The sequence below is a fragment of the Aotus nancymaae genome, unplaced genomic scaffold (genome assembly GCF_030222135.1).
Source record: "Aotus nancymaae isolate 86718 unplaced genomic scaffold, 86718_ANA_hifiasm-v0.15.2.pri h1tg000006l, whole genome shotgun sequence".
Classification (NCBI taxonomy): Eukaryota; Metazoa; Chordata; class Mammalia; order Primates; family Aotidae; genus Aotus; species Aotus nancymaae.
The window spans coordinates 66,426,587-66,446,506 of NW_026988417.1; the positions used below are offsets into that span (position 1 = coordinate 66,426,587).

The following is a 19,920-nucleotide window of genomic DNA, read 5'->3' on the forward strand; positions in this document are numbered from 1 at the left end:
AGGATGTGGAGAAAAGGGAACCCTCATACAATATTGGTGAGAATGTAAATTAATACAACCAATATGGAGAACTGTTTGGAGGTCCCCCCGAAAACTAAAAATAGAGCTACCATATGACGCAGCAATCCCACTCCTAGGTATATACCCAAAAGAAAGAAAATCAGTATATTGAAGAGGTATCTGTATTCCCATGTTAATTGCAGCACTATTCACAATAGCCAAGATAGAGAGTAGAAGGATGATTACCAGAGACTGGGGAGGGTAGTTGGGGCACTGAGGGCAAGGAAGTGGGGATGGTTAATGACTACAAAAAAAATGGTTAGAAAAATGAGTAAGACCTAGTATGTGCTAGCACAAGGTGGCTATTGTCAAAAATAATTTAATTGTACATTTAAAAATGACTAAAAGAGTATAATTGGGTTGTTTGTAACACAAAGGAAAAGCGCTTGAGGTTATGGATAGCCCTTTTACCCTGATGTGATTATTATGCATTGTATGCCTGTATCAAAGTATCTCACGTATCCCATAAATACTTACACCTGCTATGTACCCACAAAAATAAAAAATTAAATTAACACCAACAAAAATCACAAAAATGTGAAAAACTTGGTATTAAATAGGCCTCAAAAGGACACTTATTTATATTAGGAGAGCTGAAACAAGAATGTAGAGCATCACTTTGTTCAACTACTGCTGGGAGCATGCATGTAAGGTGATTCAAATTTTTCACTGCTTTACACATGCCTATGAAGGACTGCTAGTACTGATTTTGAAGTAAAATGCATTTTTACAGGTAGGCAAATTCACAAATACAGAATTCATAAATAAACTCAAATGAAAAAAAAATCTCTATCTATAAGGTCAACTATAGCATATGGATTTTATTCTGGTAATGAAAATTATAATATGATTTAGTAAAATGTTCCATGTAATTCTCTAGAAACTAATCAATTAATCTTTATGAATACTATCATTCTAAATACCCAGTATCATTCACTTATAACAACAAGAGCTTTTATTACATTGATGTGCAAACTTTAAGATAATAAGGTGGTCTTATTATTATGTATAGTACACACCTGCAGCTTCTAGTAAAGCTTCCAGTCTAGCCTGTGTTTCTGGATCTACTGTCCTGAGGTCTGCACCATCAGCAGTACCTGATAAGAGCAACTTGGAAGCTGTTTCCAGCATTGGATTTTCCAGATCATCCTGATCCAAAATGAAAGACTCCACCTATAAAACAAATGCAAAAAGAGGGAAGAAGGGAGAAATGAACAGCGAAAGGAAAAGAAAGGAGAAAAATAAAAAGAAAGCAGGAGAGGGAAAAAATATGTTAATATAATTATCAATGGTAAATACAATGCAGCCCTAAAAAGTTCAACATGACATAGATAAGCCTGTTGCTTAACTAAAGACAATTATATTTGTGGAAGAATTCAAAACTTTATTATTCATATGAAGTCTAATTTTCTTTACAAATATTCTTCTCTATTTTAATTTGGTTATTAGGTATATGTAGGGTTATGAGTATAATGCTTACGTAATGAAAACTAACTAAATCAGCAATTTTTAAATGTTTTGCTTTCAGGACCTAACGAAGTATTAAGTATCAAATATCCAATATCAAAAAAACCACATCCATTAATATCACCACTGATTTCATCAAAAAAGTCTTTAAGTACTGAAAAGCTGTCAAGCCTAGGCAAGTAAGTTCCAAAATTCTAATTTGTGCTTGAAAGTTTAACTTTATCATTGGCAGTAAGTATTGTTGTTTTCCTTAAAGTGACAGACTCACTTAAAACATTTTTAGGAGTATTTGCCAAATATCCAGGTTTGATAACTGTAGTTTTTCAGTTGTACTTTACAGTAAAAATGACATTTCATGGGGGAAAAAAGGCAAACTTGCCTCACATCTAAAAAAAATAGCAGTTTTTTTCCTCCATATAACACCATACTTTTTGTATGCAGCAGAAGTGCTTTTGTTATACACACTAATATTGAAAGAACATACATTCAAAAGGGGAGTTTTCATAAAATTAATAATTTTATCACTTCATCAAGGACATTCTTAAAGTTAAACTAGCGTTTCATTTTATTTTAACTTCAAGCATGTGGCAGTGAAGAATACAATCATATTAGTACAGTTTGGTTCCATGGCCTCCAGGTCCAGAAGTTTTACTCACCACTGTTTTTGTACCATCATTGTAAATGTCAACATAGTAAAAAAGTCAAGTATTATGATAAAAATAGTTTTGACCTCATGGACAACTTGAAATGGTCTCTGGGACTTTTAGGGGTCTATTTACTATGTTAAGAAACACTGATATAAGTATAGTAGATTCAATTATAAGAAATCTAAAGAATTAGAAAATAACAAACTCCTAAGACAGGAGTAAAGTTTTATTTTGCTATCCCATATCATAGTGCTACTTATAATCAGGTACTAAAACATATTCTTTTCTGCTTACTGATAAAAATTGATAATTATGATATGAAATATCACTATTTAATATGATCAGAGTTAATTTATTTCACAAATCTAAGGTACTACTAACACTGCAATAACTAAAAGAGATGTAAAATTATCTAACAGACTGGAATATAATCATGCTCATGCCTAGTATCCCGAAGGTCAATAATATAAAGGACAACTCAAGGAATAAATCCTTAACGATCATAACCTCAGAAACAATACTGTTCCATCTTGAAAAGCAACTATCAAGTAACCAGGAATAATACTGCTCTAATTAATTAAAACATTTAATACTAAATGTTAAATCTGGGAAGAAATAATATAAGCTTCTCTCTAAAGTTCCATTAAACTAAAGTAGTTTAACATAAAATAACATTTGAGATTTCAAATATTTTATACACAAATAAACATGTACCACCAGGCCTGGATAATTTTAAGTTATCTTTAAAGGTAGTGGCAAAAGTATAAGAAAGCAAGAATCTTAAAGACTGACTAAAGTACTATACTTTAGGAAGTGAATTTTTGGGCATAGCAAGCTGTGATTCAAAATTATAGCAGTAAAAATATGTTTTCCTATTGTCAAACAAAAGTCCAGAAGATGAGTCTTTCTAAAGAAAAGGCTGTTTCCTAATGAAATTTTCTAATCTGTGAAATTTGTTAAAATATTTACAATTATTTCAATTTAATGAGAAGACAAAAGCAAATAAACGAAATAAATTTATGAAAACAAATAGGTAAAATGAACACATGAAATACCATAATACAATGTTTTAAATGAATCTTCTAGAAAGTAAAAAACCTCAAAGAGCAGTATATACTTAACTGATAAATCAAAGGTAGAGAGATCAGAGGTGCTAAAGATGTGCAAAGGAGACACTGCCTGCATAAATAATAATATAAAGAATTTTGACCAAAATAACTAATTTGTATAAGAGAAGAGAAAGAAGGAATATGGTCTGGCAAGTGTAAAATTTCTGTATGACAGAAACACAGGGTTTTACTGCAGGGAAAGACAGGTTAGAAGTTGGAGAATAGAAGGTATCAAATTTCAATCAGAAGTGACTGTCTTACACAAAGTCCCCTACACCACAGTGTACCATAACTCACCAGGTGAAAATTTACTAAAAAAATTGTATTTCCATCCCTTAATCAGATATACTACATACAGAAACATTTACTTTCTTACTGACTATAAACTTCTCCACAAAAGTTCTTATGTTATTCTTAGGCCCACTATTCTTACTATATGCAAAACTTGGTAACTTAAAAAACAGTAAATTCAAATGACTATGAAATTCTTATAGAGGGAGGTTTATGAAGATGACAGAAAAGAACAGGAATGGATATTTATTATTTCCTCTGCATCCCTCATTTATGATTAATGAAGAAGGAACTATTTCAAGGACACAGTACTAAGATCTGAAGGCCTAGGTACCAGAATTGCTTTAGCTGCTACCTGTGTGACCTAACCAAGTCTCTCTCTCTGAGCCATGTATCAATTCTAATTTTTTTTCACAGATTTATCACACACGAATATTTTATAGAGTCTTTCTAAGCTCTCTAAAAACAAATACTTTTTTCGGTTTAGTCACGTACACCCAGCAACTAAAGTGTGCCTAACTCACTGTCAGGACTCAAGTGACTACTGAATAAATAAGAATTTGTAAAGAAGGTGAAATTTACCAGATGATTTTGGGATTTTTCCTTTTCAGATTCTAAAAGGCTCTAGTGTATTTGGAGAAGAAGGAGGGAGGGGGTAATCACAATAAATACCTCTAAAGGTATAGTTTATAGATCTTAGAGGAGACACAGAATCTTACATTAGGTAGCAGGTGGTGTAAATGCTATCTTCATTGATTTATTACACACACATTTATTGCAAACATTCAATGTGTAAAAAATACTGTTTAATACTATGGGAGATACAGAAATGTGTGATACCAGCCTTGCTATATAGGAAATTATTTCTTTAATGAGAGTGTGTAAAAATGAACCATAATACAGGGTAGAAAGTGTATAGGGTAATGAGAAAGAAAAAGAGTTATAAAAGTACAGGGAGGAAAAAGAGAATTTCCTACTTTAATGCCAGTTCCTCTCTTTCCAACTGGAAAGAGCTTGTGTTACAAGACAAGTGAAGAAAGACTGACATAAAGAGATGTAATATTGTAAACACACAAAAGTATTCCTTTATTAAATTATGGGCATACACGTCTCTACCATACCAAGTCCCCAGCTGAGACAGTTCAGATTAAAAACTAAAATGAATTTTCCCTCTGAAACCGACCTCATTTTTATTATATTATTCTACAGAAAAAAAAAATCATTTTGAATCACAACCAACTTTTGGAACAAAATAAACATTAAAAATGGTCCAAATAAGAAATTCAAATAAGTATTTGAGTCAGGCGCAGTGGCTCACGCCTGTAATCCCAGCACTTTGCGAGACTGAGGCAGGTGGATCACCTGAGGTTGGGAGTTCAAGACCAGCCTGGCCAACATGGTGAAATCCTGTCTCTACTAAAAATACAAAAATTAGTCAGGCATGCTGGTGTGTGCCTGTAATCCCAGCTATTCGGAAGGCTGAGGCAAGAATATCAATGGAACCTGGGAGGCGGAGGTTGCAGTGAGCCGAGATCGAGCCACTGAACTCCAACTTGGGTGAACAGAGTGAGACTCCATTTCAAAAAAATAAATAAAATGTAAAAACAAAAAAAAAAATTTAAGTATTTGAAAATATTTTATTTAAATGAAATATATAAATAACTTCCATGAAGAGAGAAGACAAAGAAATGTCCTTACTAAATATATTCTCAAGGGAGCAAAAAGCTATCAAAATTACAATTGGCCTTTTTGAAAAGTTGTATTTAAAGTGGTTTGAATGTTTGGTTTTGACCAGCTGGATATTTTATGAAATGATATTTATGCATAAAGAACCATCAAAATGCAAGAGGCTTAGAAATCACCAGGTTCAATTCAATGTTACAGATAAAAAAAACAAACACAAGGACCTTTATTTAAATAGCAGATTTTTAAATATCTAGCACCAAAAGACCAGTTATCCAATTAACTAGTTCAATATACTTTCCACCAGGAAATTCAATGCTGGAATAATAAGGGGTTGAACTTTCACAATGCTCTGGGAAAGCTGACTTTAAAATCGGCATTTAAGGATCAGGCCATTAACAACCTGAACCCATTGTTTAATTTACTAAAAGTGTACAATCAAACCTAATATGCTCCCAATTTTTGCAACATAAAATACACAGCACCTCCTATAAAGAAATCTTGTCCCCTGCCAATAAACAATAATCTGACAGAACTTTTAGAACTGTAAATAACTTCCAGCATACGGAAACTAGTAGTAAGGCAAATACAGGAACAAGATAAATCAATGTTCTGCAAAGTAAAAGCACTATTAACATTTTCGATCAGATAATACTTTGTTGTTGGGGGTTTTCTTGTGTAATTCAGGATGTTAAGCAGCAACCCTGGCCTATAGTCACTAAATGGCAGTAGCAACACTCCTTCAGGTTGTGACAACCAAAGACGTCTCCAGTCATTGCTAAATGTTCCCTTACAAGAGAAAATAAAAAACAACAACAACAAAAATCATGAAGGAGAAAGAGGTTGAGAATCACTGTGTTGAATATAAGCCAAAAAGACAAATCTAAAATTTGGAACATTTTACAGCAAAACTGACCATTTTCTTCAAGTAAGTAAAATGGGAGCAAAAAATCTTTTTTGAATACAGTAAGAATCGTTCAAAATTAAAGACGCTTGAGATATATAACCAGCAAAATAATAGGTCTTACTTAAATTATATTCAAACAGGACAAATGTAAAAACAGTATTTTTGAGACAAGAAATCTGAATACAAACTAAGTATTAGATAATATAAAGGAATGACTCCAGCTATGTAAGAAAATATCCTTATTTTTCAGACATGCATACTAAAGTATGCAGAAATAGTGTTGGAAATTTGTCATCAAATACTTAAAGAAAACAAAGCTGCATGGCAAATTCTTTAAAATGTTGTACCTGAGACATAGATATGTAGAGGGTTTTTTTGTTTTGTCTTGTTTTGTTTTTTGAGACAGGGTCTCACTCTGGTTGCCCAGGCTGCAGTGTAGTGACAGAATCTCAGTTCACTGCAACCTCTGCCTCCTGGGTTCAAATGACTCTCCCACTTCAGCCTCCTTCTCCCACCTCAGCCTTCGGAGTAGCTGAAATTACAGGCACATGCCACCAGGCCCACCTAAGTCTTGTATATTTTGGTGCAGATGAGGTTTCACCATGTTGGCCAGGCTGGTCTCAAACTCCTCACCTCAAGTGATCTGCCCACCTTGGACTCCCAAAGCTCTGGGATTACAGGCGTGACTCACTGTACCTGGCCTATAGAGGTTTTATTATACAAGTCTCTATACTTTTATGCATGTTAAGTCCTTTTAATTTTTAAAGACTAAAAGGTGATGATATTTCACTATGGAGGTTGCTTTTATTTTAACAGAAAAACTATTATTTAACAGTATTATTACTTAGATTTCTAAGATAATTAAATTCTTTTTCACTTTCTTCCCAAAGTAAGCCTGATTTAATAAAAACAATAATGAAAACCAAGGTCTTTTAACAATGGCCAGAGCTGAATGAATTTGCTTGTCATTAATGGTAATTCAAATCCTTCTACATTCAAAACACAAAGTCACAGAGAAATTTGGTAATGCGGCAACTGTGATCATTAGCATTACATTTCAAACTAATACTCAAAATAGAAATATCACTGCCATAGGAGAGAAGAATGGTTCATTCTGTAGTTTAATAAACTGGTATTTATTCCAAAGGGTAAGAAAATTAGTATATTTTAATTAACTGGATACCATACATACAAACTCCATTCAACTAAACAAATATCTACAAATTACATACTGACTGCAAAGCAGCAGGCTACTCATTGGATTATACAAATACAAAAATGATTTTGTTATAATCAATACCTTTCATAAATATACAATAGAGAAAGGCAATTCTATGTAAAAGTAACTATCAAACAAGTTTGAAAGAAGTACTAAACAGATACTAATAGAGTGATTGTACAAAGAAACGAGAAAACAATTATGAATTCGAGTGCTAAAAGCAATGATGCTTCAGGAAGATGGCGCCTTTCAATACGGTGTTTTGTTCAGAATTTATATTGTAAGTTACTGAAGGATTTAAGCATTAAGGCAAATAACCAGTAAAAGGAAGATAATTAGATACCATGTTACCAATTGTTTTAGACAAATCTGACACCAGAGACAAAACAACCAATTAGGAACATACTTACTTAAGTACATCAAATGCATCATGTGAGGTGAAGATGGAAAAAAGGGTCAGTCTCTAAGGATAAACAGACTTTATAAAAGTAAAATGCTGGCAATCCCAACTTTAGACTTCTTTATATTCAACACTAATCCCATCCCACATTGATATTTTCCAGAAGAAAAAAAATAGTAATAAATAGGAAACATTTATTATTGTTTTTGTTGTTCTGGAAAATACCCTGTCTCTTTATCACTGAATCTCAAAAGCTGGTAATCTGAATTTTAAACCAGTAATCTGCATTTCAAAATAGATGTTCTAGATCTTGATTATATTATAAAAGCACTTTAAAACAAATAATCCCCACACTTACTCCAGGAAAAGAAATCATCTTCAGTCCAAAATTTATCATACTTAAAATTTTAAGATCTCTTAATAAATCCAGTCAATGTAGAAAAATCCCTCCAAAAAGATTTTATATTTTTTCTAAATTTTACTTTTAGTGTGTTTGATTTTTAGGATCAATTTAGACATTTCAGTAACATAAAATGGGTTTAAGGACATAAATCCATAACTAACACCACTTTAGCTACAAAAAATAAAGGTTAATTAGAAATGACTTTGGGCCATCATTATGGGGTGAATTATATAACTCATATATATAACATATTTAGTGATATTCAAAGCACAGACTATGTGAACATAATTGAAGACAACAGATTCTTAATTTTGGTATTATTCATTACGAAATAGGTTTTGCATATGAAAACATATTTTAAAAACTGAGTATAAAAAAGTGAATACAAAAATTAAGAAACGAGTTTATGATCATTTTATGACAGTGACTGAATAAATTCTTAATTGCTTAACATTATATTTTTCAAATAAGTCTGGAAAAATATGGCTATCTGCTCATAAGTTCTTTGAATACTGATAAGCAGACTTAATACACATAAGAAATAAGAAATATTCATAATTGTAAAGTCATCACAACTTATTCTATTTTGCACATGACCCAGAAATAATTCCTCATGTCTGTATTTTTTATAGTCTTAAATAAGGGTATAAAATATCACAATTCTTAATGGAGTAAATAATTCCAAAATTATTACAATTGAAATATTTGTTCTATACAAAGACAAAATCTTCCGTAATGTCACAGAACACTAATCCATGTATAAGACTGAAGTTTAAAAGGCTGAAAGAAAATAAAAACCTGCTTAAAGAAATAGTCTTTCTTGTAAAAAGAATGGTCAATGATTCATTATGGTATTCTGAGATTACAGTAAATAAAACTAAAGTGAACCTCATTAAAGATAATTTACCTTTCAAAAAGTCTATGTACAGAAAAAAAACTGATTTGTTCCTACATTTTTTCATTCATATTCACCTATCAAACAAATATTAGTTAGGCAGCTACTATAATCTAGGAATCGGTGATATAGTAGTTAATGCAACTTTGTTCCATAGGACTTACATAAAACATGACTTCTTTCTTATGCTTCAAAATGCTTATTTGCCTGCAACAATTGAGTATGACATTACTAACAATTCAATACAAAATTTTTAACATAAATTATGAACGTTTCAAATAAGACAAAGTTCTATGGAATTCTCAAATCTAGAGTTTCTAAGTGGATTTTTCTGTAACAGAATTAAAGTTACGAGCTTGTCAAAAATTCTCCCAAAACTATTTTATCAAGAGTAGGATGCAATTCAATTATGAATTTAGCTGGCTCCAGGAATTATCATTTATTTATCAATTATCACAAAAGCAGCCACAGAGTATAAATATTCTTGTAAGATGGCTTTACAACACACACAGATACACATATACACATATACATGTCATAAAACCTGTAGTCATAAGCCTGGTTAAATTTCAAACTTGTAAGGATATAAAGTTTAGAAAACTTCCAGGACTGTAGTGGTGGGGAGCTGTAAGGAGTCAAATTGACATCAGACTTCCTAAATACAGCACTAGATGCTAAAAGATATCTGTGCAATTAAAAGTTCTGATATACAATTATTTTGAAAGTAAAATTCCAAACTGTAGAATTAATTTTTTTAGGTATGTAAATGCTATGAAAATTAAAAGTCACAAACATCTTCTGAATTTAGAGAAAACATTACTTCAAGAAGAAAAATGGATGCAAGAAAGGAACAGCCTTGGAATCACAAGACTAAGTAGTTAGAAAAGAAACCAGTATAATATAACATATCTTTAACATTTCAGGTAACTGTTAATATATAATTCATTAAAGTTATAAAAGTGGAAATGAGACAGGAAAATAGGGTTTAGAGATAGGGACCAAAAGGCCAATTCACATTTCAGCTATAACAGGAAATATTCTCTCAATAGGGTATATGCAGTAAATGACTTTTTAACTTTACTTCATCCTTTCCATTTACATAAGGTGTACTGAAGTAACCAACGGAATCCTCTAGAGGGTATTTAAATTCCCAAAAATTCTGTAAGGAGGCCTTTGAGTCCAATGTTTGGGCCTGCTCCCATACTGTGGAGTGTACTTTCATTTTCAATAAATCTCGTCATTCCTTCCTTGCTTTGTCCATGCGTTTTGCCCAATTCTTTGTTCCAGATGCCAAGAACGTGGACACCCTACACCGTTAACAGAAGTATATAACATAAACATACCACAAAGACTTCTGATTATTTTAAAAATATGAAAGCCAGGATTCAAATGAAATAATGTCAAAGGCCTATGTTCTAGGGCAGTGCTCCCCAACCTTTTTGACACCAAAGACCAGTTTCATGGAAGACCATTTTTCCAGGGGCAGGATAAAAGGATTTAAAAATAGAATTAAATGACTATAATACTTGTATTTCATAGTGAACTAGAACTTAGTATATCACAGAGAACAGTCTTTAAAAACAAAAACCTGATGATATCTTAAGCAAAATAGAGAATCTCAACCAATTTCAAAATGAAAAATTATACAAGGGCACATTCGTGGTCCATAAAGCTGAAAGAAACTAAAACTTACCTATAAAATGACAACACTACTTGAAAATTTAAAAAAAAAAGGAATAAAAGCCTACTATTAACTCTCAGAAAACAGAAGAAATGAAAATTAAAATTATGAGCATATTACTTCATATGGGATTTAGCCATAACCATCTTTAAATAAAAATTTAGGCCTGGCACAGTGGCTCAGGCCTGTAATCTCAACACTTTGAAAGGCCAAGGCAGGCGGATCACAAGGTCAGGAGTTCGAGACCAGACTGTCCAATATGGTGAAACTTCGTCTCTATCAAAATCACAAAAATTAGCCAGGCGTGGCACCTATAGTCCCAGCTACTGGGGAGGCTGAGGCAGAAGAATCGCTTGAACCCAGGAGGTGGAGGTTGCAGTGAACAAGATTGCGCCACTGCACTCCAGCCTGGGCAACAGAGTGAGCCTCTGTCTAAAAAAAAAAAAAAAGAAAAGAAAAATTTAGAGCCTGAAATGTGTTAAATTCATTAGAACCCAAGATTTCAAATGAAAAGCTTCAAAACAGAATACAAATCAAAATGTATCAAATAATTTATAACAAAAAAACCAAAATGAGGAAATTGAGAAGATATAAAAATTTAATTAATAAAACCAAAAACGGTTTCTTGGGTCAAGTCTAGAAAGAGGAGACAAGCCTTTGGCAAGAATGATTATGAAAAATGAGAGACAAAGAAAAATATAAGAAGTTATTAAAGTTAGAAAATTGAGTATGGCTCAATAAATCCAAAAGTCTTAAACAAAATAGATAATTTTCTATAAAGAGGAATAATCAAACAACTCAAGAAATGATAGAAAACCTATGTAGAATCTGTCTACTGAAGAAATATTAATTATAGATAGATCTAACCCTTCAAAATGGCGCTTAAACCCAAATGAATTTAGAGGTAACTTCTATCAAAATTACAGAGCATTATTATAACATTTAAGGAGTGGAACACTACTTTTTTATTTACAAGGTCCAGAAACAGATGGAAAAACTCTCTAGCTCATTATAAATAGCCCTATTAACGAACCTAAACAGGGGGGAAAAAAACGGTCCAAACAGCACATTAATTCAGTAGTAGTATAGAGTATCATATGACAACTACAAAAAAAGAGGTAACAGGCCGAGAGCAGCGGCTCACGCCTGTAATCCCAGCACTTTGGGAGGCTAAGGTGGGCGGATCACCAGGTCAAGAGATGGTCTGAAACCTCATCTCTAATAAAAATACAAAAATTAGCTATGCGTAGTGTCACATGCCCTTTAGTCCCAGCTACTGGGAACGCTGAGGTAGGAGAATCGCTTGAACCCGGGAGGTGGAGGTTGCAGAGAGCCGAGATTGCGCCACTGCACTCCAGTCTGGCGACAGAGCGTGACTGTCTCAGAAAAAAAATTTAAAAAAAAGGGAGGAGATAATAGAGAACACTAAGAAACAGAATTCGTTCTTTTTTCTGTTTCTCTGTCACAGATCTTGCACACACAAAAATAGAAAAACTTAGCCAGGCATGGCGGCATATACCTGTAGTCCCAGCTACTTGGGAGGCTGAGGCAGGAGAATTGCTTGAACCCGGCAGGCGGAGGTTGCAGTGAGCCGAGATCGCGCCACGGCACTCCAGCCTGAGCGACAGAGCAAGACTCCATCTCCAAATAAATAAATAAATAAATCCATCTCCAAATAAACAAACAAATAAATAGATAGAAAGCTAGACAGACAGATTGATTGACTGACTGACTGATTGTACATACACAGTGACATTCCCCTGCCTGGAATGCTTTTTTTTCCTGAAACGGAGTTTCACTGCTGGAGTGCAGAGGCGTCATCTTGGCTCACGGCAACCTCCACCTCTTGGGTTCAAGCAATTCCCCCACCTCAGCCTCCGGAGCAGCTAGGACTACAGGCAGGCACCACTACTCCTGCCTACTGCTACCCTCGGCCACCCAAAGTGCTGGCATTACAGGCGTGAGCCATCGTGCTCAGCTGCCTGGAATGCTTTTCCCAATCCTTTCATTCTTCAGGTCTTAGCTCATGTTTTACTTTCTCAGATGACACTATCAACGGAGGTTTTCTCTTATCTTTCTACCACACCATCTTCATTATTTCCTACATAATACTATCACAGCCTGAAATTATCTTGTTCTTGGATACTTGCTTATTATTTCTTCTTCATAAATAAAAGGAACGTTTCAGACTTGGTGCTAACAACAGTGTATGACATAGTTTCTGACACAATGCAATATCCAAATAAGTATCTGTTGAATAAATATTAAAAACAGAACACATTATGACTAACATTAATATGATCACTTCATTAAGGTATTATAGGTTAAAAACAATATGTATCATCTCAACAAAAGTGCATGATTAAAGACAATATCCATTTTCATAAAAACACTTATTAAGCCAAAAAGAAAACTTTTATTCTTTATGAAGTATTTTGCAGTCAGGCTCAGTGGCTCACATCTGTAATCTCAATGCTTTGGGAGGCTGAGGCTGGCAGATCACCTAAGGTCAGAAGTGCCAGAACAGCCTGACAAACATGGCAAAACTCCATCTCTATTAAAAGTACAAAAATTAGCCAGGTGTGGTGGTGTGAGCCTGTAATCCCAGCTTCTAGGGAGGCTGAGGCAGGAGAATCACTTGAATCAGGGAGGTGGAGGTTGCAGTGAGATGAGAATACGCCACTGCACTCCAGCCTGGGCGACAGGGTGAGACTTTGTCTCAAAAATAAATAAATAAATAAATAAATATTCCACTACAAATCTAAGATGTGTATTACTGTAAAAGTTGAAAACTTAGAAGCATCCCATTTAAATCAGGAACAAGATAACCAAATCAAAACTAGTGACCAGTGCAATAAGACCAGAAGAACAGAACAAACCCCCTCAAAACTAACAAAGAAACAAACAAAAAACTAAAAACCCTGTAAGGGTGTAAACACATACAGAAAAAGAAAATGACAAAATGATAAAATATAGTCATCCTTCTAGAAACTTCAAGAGAAGCAAATGAAAACTAAATGGCAAGATCAACATAAAAATCAATTGCCTTCCTATGTATCAGCAATAACCCATGAGAAAATAAAATAAAATGGAAGAAAAAAATGTAATTCACAACAAAAACAAAAAGTTATCCAGGAATACACCTAACAAGAAAAGTGTAAGACCTACATAAAAAAAAAAAAAAAAAAAAAAGTATAAAACTTTACTAAAGAACAACCACCACCACAAAAAAAAGAAAAAAAAAATGAAGAAATGGAGAGGCATACCATGTTCCTGGATGGGAAGATGTTAATTTTCCCCAAATTAATCTATAAATTCGATGCACTTCCAATCAAAATCCCAAAGGGATTTTTAATGTAACATGACATGTTGATTCTAAAGTTCATCTGGAAAACACACAAGAATTACCAAAAAAAATTTTTGAAAAAGACAATGGCGAGGGATGCCCTACCAGATGTCAAATATAATATAAAATAACAAAACACTGGAGTATTGAATCCAGAACATATATATTTGGGACTTATAAATGTGATAAAGGTGGATTTCAAGTCAGTAGGAAAAAGACATACTGCTCAACGAACTATTTTGGGAAAACAGCTATGAGGCTGGAAAAAATAGGCGCCTACCAAAAAAAAATTTATATATATAATATATATATATCTCCAGATGTGAAGTAAAATCTACCACAAACATAAATAAAACTAAATATGTAGTAGAAGAAAATATAAGAGATTATGTTGCTATAATTTTGTAGACAAGAAAGCTTTTCTGGAAAGACACAAAACCCAGAAACTAGGAAAAAGACTAATAAATATGGACAGTATAAGCATAAAAATTCAAAGATACCATAAAATACGATAATTGACAAGCTAGGAGAAAGTATTATAAAATATAATGTACATACTAAAAAGAAGATTATAAAGAAACTTTTAAATTTTAGTAAGAAAAAGACGAACACCACAATGGGCAAAATGTTACGGAGTAGGCAATTGATAAGACAAAACACAAATGTCCAATTTCACTGGGAATCAGGTTAATACAAATTAAAATATTTTTTATCCATTGACAGATAATATCTAATGTTTTCAAGGGTAATTTTGCAGAATCTAAAATCAATATTTAAAAATATAATTTTCTTTCTAAGCACTTACGATAAAAATACTTGCATATATAAGCAACAAACTATGTATATGAACATTCTTTACATTATTGATAACAGGAAAGACTATAAATAACCTATATGCTCATCAATACAATGGCTAAATAAATTATATATGGAACAATAGCTACCTTAAGAATAAAGCAGATTAACACATTAAGGCCTGAACCACAACTATCTGTGCTGCTCATTTTGTCTCATCACATTTCATCTTTTTTGCCTACCTTATTTAACTTCATAAACTTACTAATAGTGACATTTCCCGCCCTCCCCCCCGCTCAATTTACTGTCTTCCTCTAACCTGAATATAAGTTCACTTGAATGAAGACTCTATTTTGTTCCTTGCTCTATCCCCTGCATCTACAATAAGGCCTTAAACATTAACTACTTAAAAATATTTACCAAATGAATACATTAATATTGATGCAGAATTATCTCCAGATTAAGTTAGGGGGAAAAAAAGCAAGCAGAAGCAAAAAAAAAAAAACATGGTATGTACCTATTTAAGTTGACTTAAAAAGCAAAATAAAACATAGGTATGTGCAAGAATGTACACAAAAAGTTTCAAGATAAACCCAAGTAATTAACAGTGGTGATTGAGGATTGAAATTAAAGAGAGAATTGTACATTTTTACTTACTCCATACCCTTCTATACTGCTTACCTTTAAAAAAAAAATACAATTTTCTATTGTGTAATTTTTAGCAATTAATGAAGAAAAAAACTTCTTTAAACTTTCAAACAAAAATATAAAGAATTACCCAATCACTTCCATATTTGTAGAATAAATTCCAAAAATAACAATTTTTATTGTTTTCAGATATATAGGATTAACTTGCTGGTACACGTAACTCAGCTGAAAGTATGCATATGCAACCTCATTCTTTTTAAATGGAAAAAAAGTTCTGGCAACAAAATCAAATATTGTTAACAATTAGTTAAAAAAACTGCTTGTTTTCTCAAGATAAGTAAAATCAGGAACATATTATGTTCTCTTCCTTTATTCTTTTTCCTTCTGCATACAATAAACTTTTTTGAAAATCAGGTTTATTGAAGTATACTTTAGAGTAAAATTCACTCTTTTTTCATGGTACAAATCTACATATTTTGAAAAATATATAATCTATGATTAAGATACACAGTATTTTAACACTAAAAAATCTGTCTTGTCCGTTAGTAGGCAATCATGTACCACTAATAATCATGACTTTTCTATTACTTTCATTTTTTCCTTTCCAGAATGAATGGAATCACAGGTTTCTGAATGTAGCTTTGTTCTCAAACACATAATGCTTGTGAGATTCATACATGTTTTAGCATGCATCATTTCACTCCTTTTTAATGGTGAATAGCACTTTAATATTGGATGTGTCACAATTTGTTTCATTATTCACCAGCTTATAAACATTTAAATACACTATATGGGCATGGTTTTACTTCTCTTAGATAAATACATAAGAGAAGGACAGGTCACATAAGAAGTGTTAATGTTTAAATTTATAAAATACTGCCAGACTTTTACAAGTTACAATACCATTTTACATTCCTAACTGCAATATATGAAAGTTCCAGTTGCTACACATTCTCACTAGCATTTGGTATCCTCTGGCTTTTCCCCGATTTGTAGTTTTACTCTGCTTTTCCCTAGTGGCTAATGAATGGTATTGAACACCTTTATCCTGTGTTTATTTGCTATTAGCAAATCTTCAATAAAATATCTGTTAAAACCTTTTCCTGGCTGGGTACCTGTGGCTCACACCTGCAATCCCAGTACTTTGGGAGGCCAAGATCACTTGAGCCCAGGAACTCCAAAAAAGCCTGGGCAACATGGCAAAATTCCATCTCTACAAAAAATACAAAAATTAGCCAGGCGTGGTTGGGACCACAGGTGTGGTGGTGCACATCTGTGGTCCCAGCTACTCAAGGGACTGAGGCAGGAGGATCCTTTGAGCCCAAGAGGTTGAGGCTGCAGTGACCCATGATTGTGACACTGCACTGTAGCCTGAGTAATAGAGCGAAAACTTGTCTCAAAAACAAAACAAACAAACAAAAAAAACCCCACCTTTTTATTAAGTTTTCTCATTACTGAGTTGTAAGAATTCTTAATATATACCAAATAAGTCCTTTATCAGACACATGGCTTGCAAATACTTTCTGCAAGCTAGCGGTTTGTCTTTTCATTTTCTTTTTAATATCTTCTGAAGAACAAAAGTTTTAATTTCAATGAATCCAAATGATTAGGGTTTTTTTACATTTGTTTTTTTGCCATATATAAAATACTTCTGTCTAACCCAAAGTCACAAATTTTCTGTTCTATTCTAGAAGTTCTATTGTTTTAGTTTTTATATTAAGGCTATGATTAATGTCAGGATAATTTTTGCATATGGTGCCAAGGAATAGGCTGAAGTTCTAAGATACAGGTTGACAAACGTTTCAGCATCATTTGTTGAGAAGACTACATTTTCTCTATTAAATTGCCTTGGCATCTTCGTCAAAAGCAATAGTTCATGTATTAATAATCTTCCCTTCCCTAGACTCTCTACTCTAATCCATTAATATATGTGTCTACCACTTCATCAGTACCACATTATTTTGATTAGCTTTGTAATAAATCTTGAAATTCTCCAATTTAGTCCTTGTTTTTCAAAACTGTTTGTTGTTATAGGGCCTTTCTATATAGATCTTAGAAATCTTGTAAATTAAAAAAAGGACAGGATCTGGTGGGATGTTTATTGGGATTGCACTGATATTCCATTTTGGGGGTAATTGACATTTAACAGTATTGAGTTTTAAAAATATATGAGAATGTATATACTATACATTGTAGTATATATATAATATACTGTAATACAGTTGAAACATCTGGCTATCAATCTATTCCTTGGAACTTTAATCTACTCTTTCCATCATATGCAAAAATTAACCTGAAATGAATCATAAGCCTAGATACTATATATATTTTCATGTATTTAGGTCATCTTTGATTTCTCTCATAATTTTTTTTTTAGTTTTCAGCACATAAACTATATAAATACTTTATTAGATTTATGCCTAAGTGTTTCATGTTTTTTGGTGCTATGAGAATTGGTGCTTTTTTAAATTTCATTTTCCAAATGTTCATTTCTAATATACAGGAATATAAAACCTTGCTAAACTCACTGATTAATTAGTGTAGCTCTCTTATATTCCTACTTTGCCAACAATGTTTTGTTATCAGTGGATGATGAATTTTTCAAGTTCCTTTTCTGTATCTATTGAGAATATATTTTTTCCCTTGAGTGTGCTGATAGTGAATTACATTTACATAAGTAAACGTTAACCTATTTAAATCAACTTTATATTCCTATGATACACACCATTTAGTCATGAGTTATTTTGTTTACATATTGGTGGACTGATTGCTAATATTCCATTAGGATTTTTTTATCTATGCTCATGATATATAATGGTTTTAATTTTATTTTCTTATAATGTCTTTGCTTGGTCTTGGTATCAGGGTAGTGCTGGTCTCATAATGTGAGTGGAGATGTAATCCCTCATCATATATTTTCTGTAAAAGTTTGTGCAGAATTAGTATTATTTTTCCCTTTAAGAAATCATGTAATTTGTGCACGAAGTCATGTGGACTTAAGAGTTTTCTTTGCTACAGTTTTGTTGTTTTTTTTATTTTGAGATGGAGTGTTGCTCTGTCGCTAGACTGAAGTGCAGTGTGGCACAACTTCCGCCTCCCAGGTTCAAGCGATTCTCCTGCCTCAGCCTCCCAAGTAGCTGGGACTACAGGCCGCCTGCCAGCATGCCCAGCTAATTTTTGTATTTTTAGTAGAGATGAGGTTTCACCAGGTTGGCCAGGATGGTCTCAATCTCTTGACATCGTGATCTGCCTGCCAGGGCCTCCCAAAGTGCTGGAATTACAGGTGTGAGCCACCATGCCCGGCCTGCTGAAGAATTTTTAATGTGAAATACAATTTCTCTAACAGATATTAGTCCCTGTTAGCCTTTTAGTGTATATGGGTGGGATGGGAAGCAATATTACATTTTTCACTGCCAGTATTAATAATTTGTATCTTCTTTCCCTCTATCAGTATGATTACAGATTTATCAGATTTAACGATTCTTTCGAAGAACTATGTTTCTCTGTTTTTTTTTTTTGGTTTTCCTTTTTCTTTTTTTCTTTTTCTGAGATGGAGTCTCACTCCATAGTCCAGGGTGAAGTACAGCAGCACAACTTCAACTCACTGCAGCCTCCGCCTCCCAGGTTTAGACTCCGCCTCCCAAGTTCAAGCGATTCTTCTGCCTCAGCCTCCAGAGTAGCAGAGATTACAGGTGCCTGCCACCATGCCGAGATAATTTTTATATTTTTAGCAGAGATGGTTTTGCCATGTTGGGTCAGGCCGGTCTTGGACTCCTGACCTCAAGTGATCTGCCAACCCTGGCCTCCTAAAGCCTTGGGATTACAGGTGTGAGTCACTGCCCCTGGCCTTAGTTTCTCTGTTGTTTTTAATTTCATTGATTTTGTTATCTTATTCATTCTTCCATTTTGCCTGCTTTGGTTCAATTTGCTCTTCTTTTCTAAAGGTGGAATTTATTACATCACTGATTTGAAAACTTTCTTCTTTTCTAACATAAGCTTTAATATTAAAAACTTCCCTCTAAGTACTGATTTAATTGTATGCCACAAATTCTGATATATTTCATTTAATTCAAACAATATATACCATGTATACACATACATGTGTATATATACATATACATGTATACACTTAAAATTAGACATAAGTATATGAGTGTGTGTACACACACACATATACTTATGTCTAATTTTAAGTGAGCAAGTATCTACTGTTCTAATACTACTTCTGTTTACCATTGTTTGACAAGCTAAGAGTATTCTTTTCTGCTGGATCGCATCCAAATATTGAAAGTTATTCATTCAGCAACTATTTTATTGTGCACCTACAGTGTTCTTGGAGCTTAGTTACATAAATGACCAAAATAGATAA

General features: G+C 33.1%; 1 protein-coding gene across 3 annotated transcripts in view; it reads right to left on the reverse strand.

Annotated features, from left to right (window-relative positions):
* The window catches only part of ANKRD17 (ankyrin repeat domain 17), a 177,630-nt gene that overhangs the window by 97,515 nt on the left and 60,195 nt on the right, over positions 1 to 19,920 (reverse strand). For all 3 annotated transcript variants that reach the window (XM_012464408.2, XM_012464409.3, XM_012464415.2), the window contains exon 2: positions 1,080 to 1,233. In XM_012464408.2, coding sequence (XP_012319831.1) covers positions 1,080 to 1,233 — 154 coding nt within the window. The remainder of the gene's footprint in view (positions 1 to 1,079; positions 1,234 to 19,920) is intronic.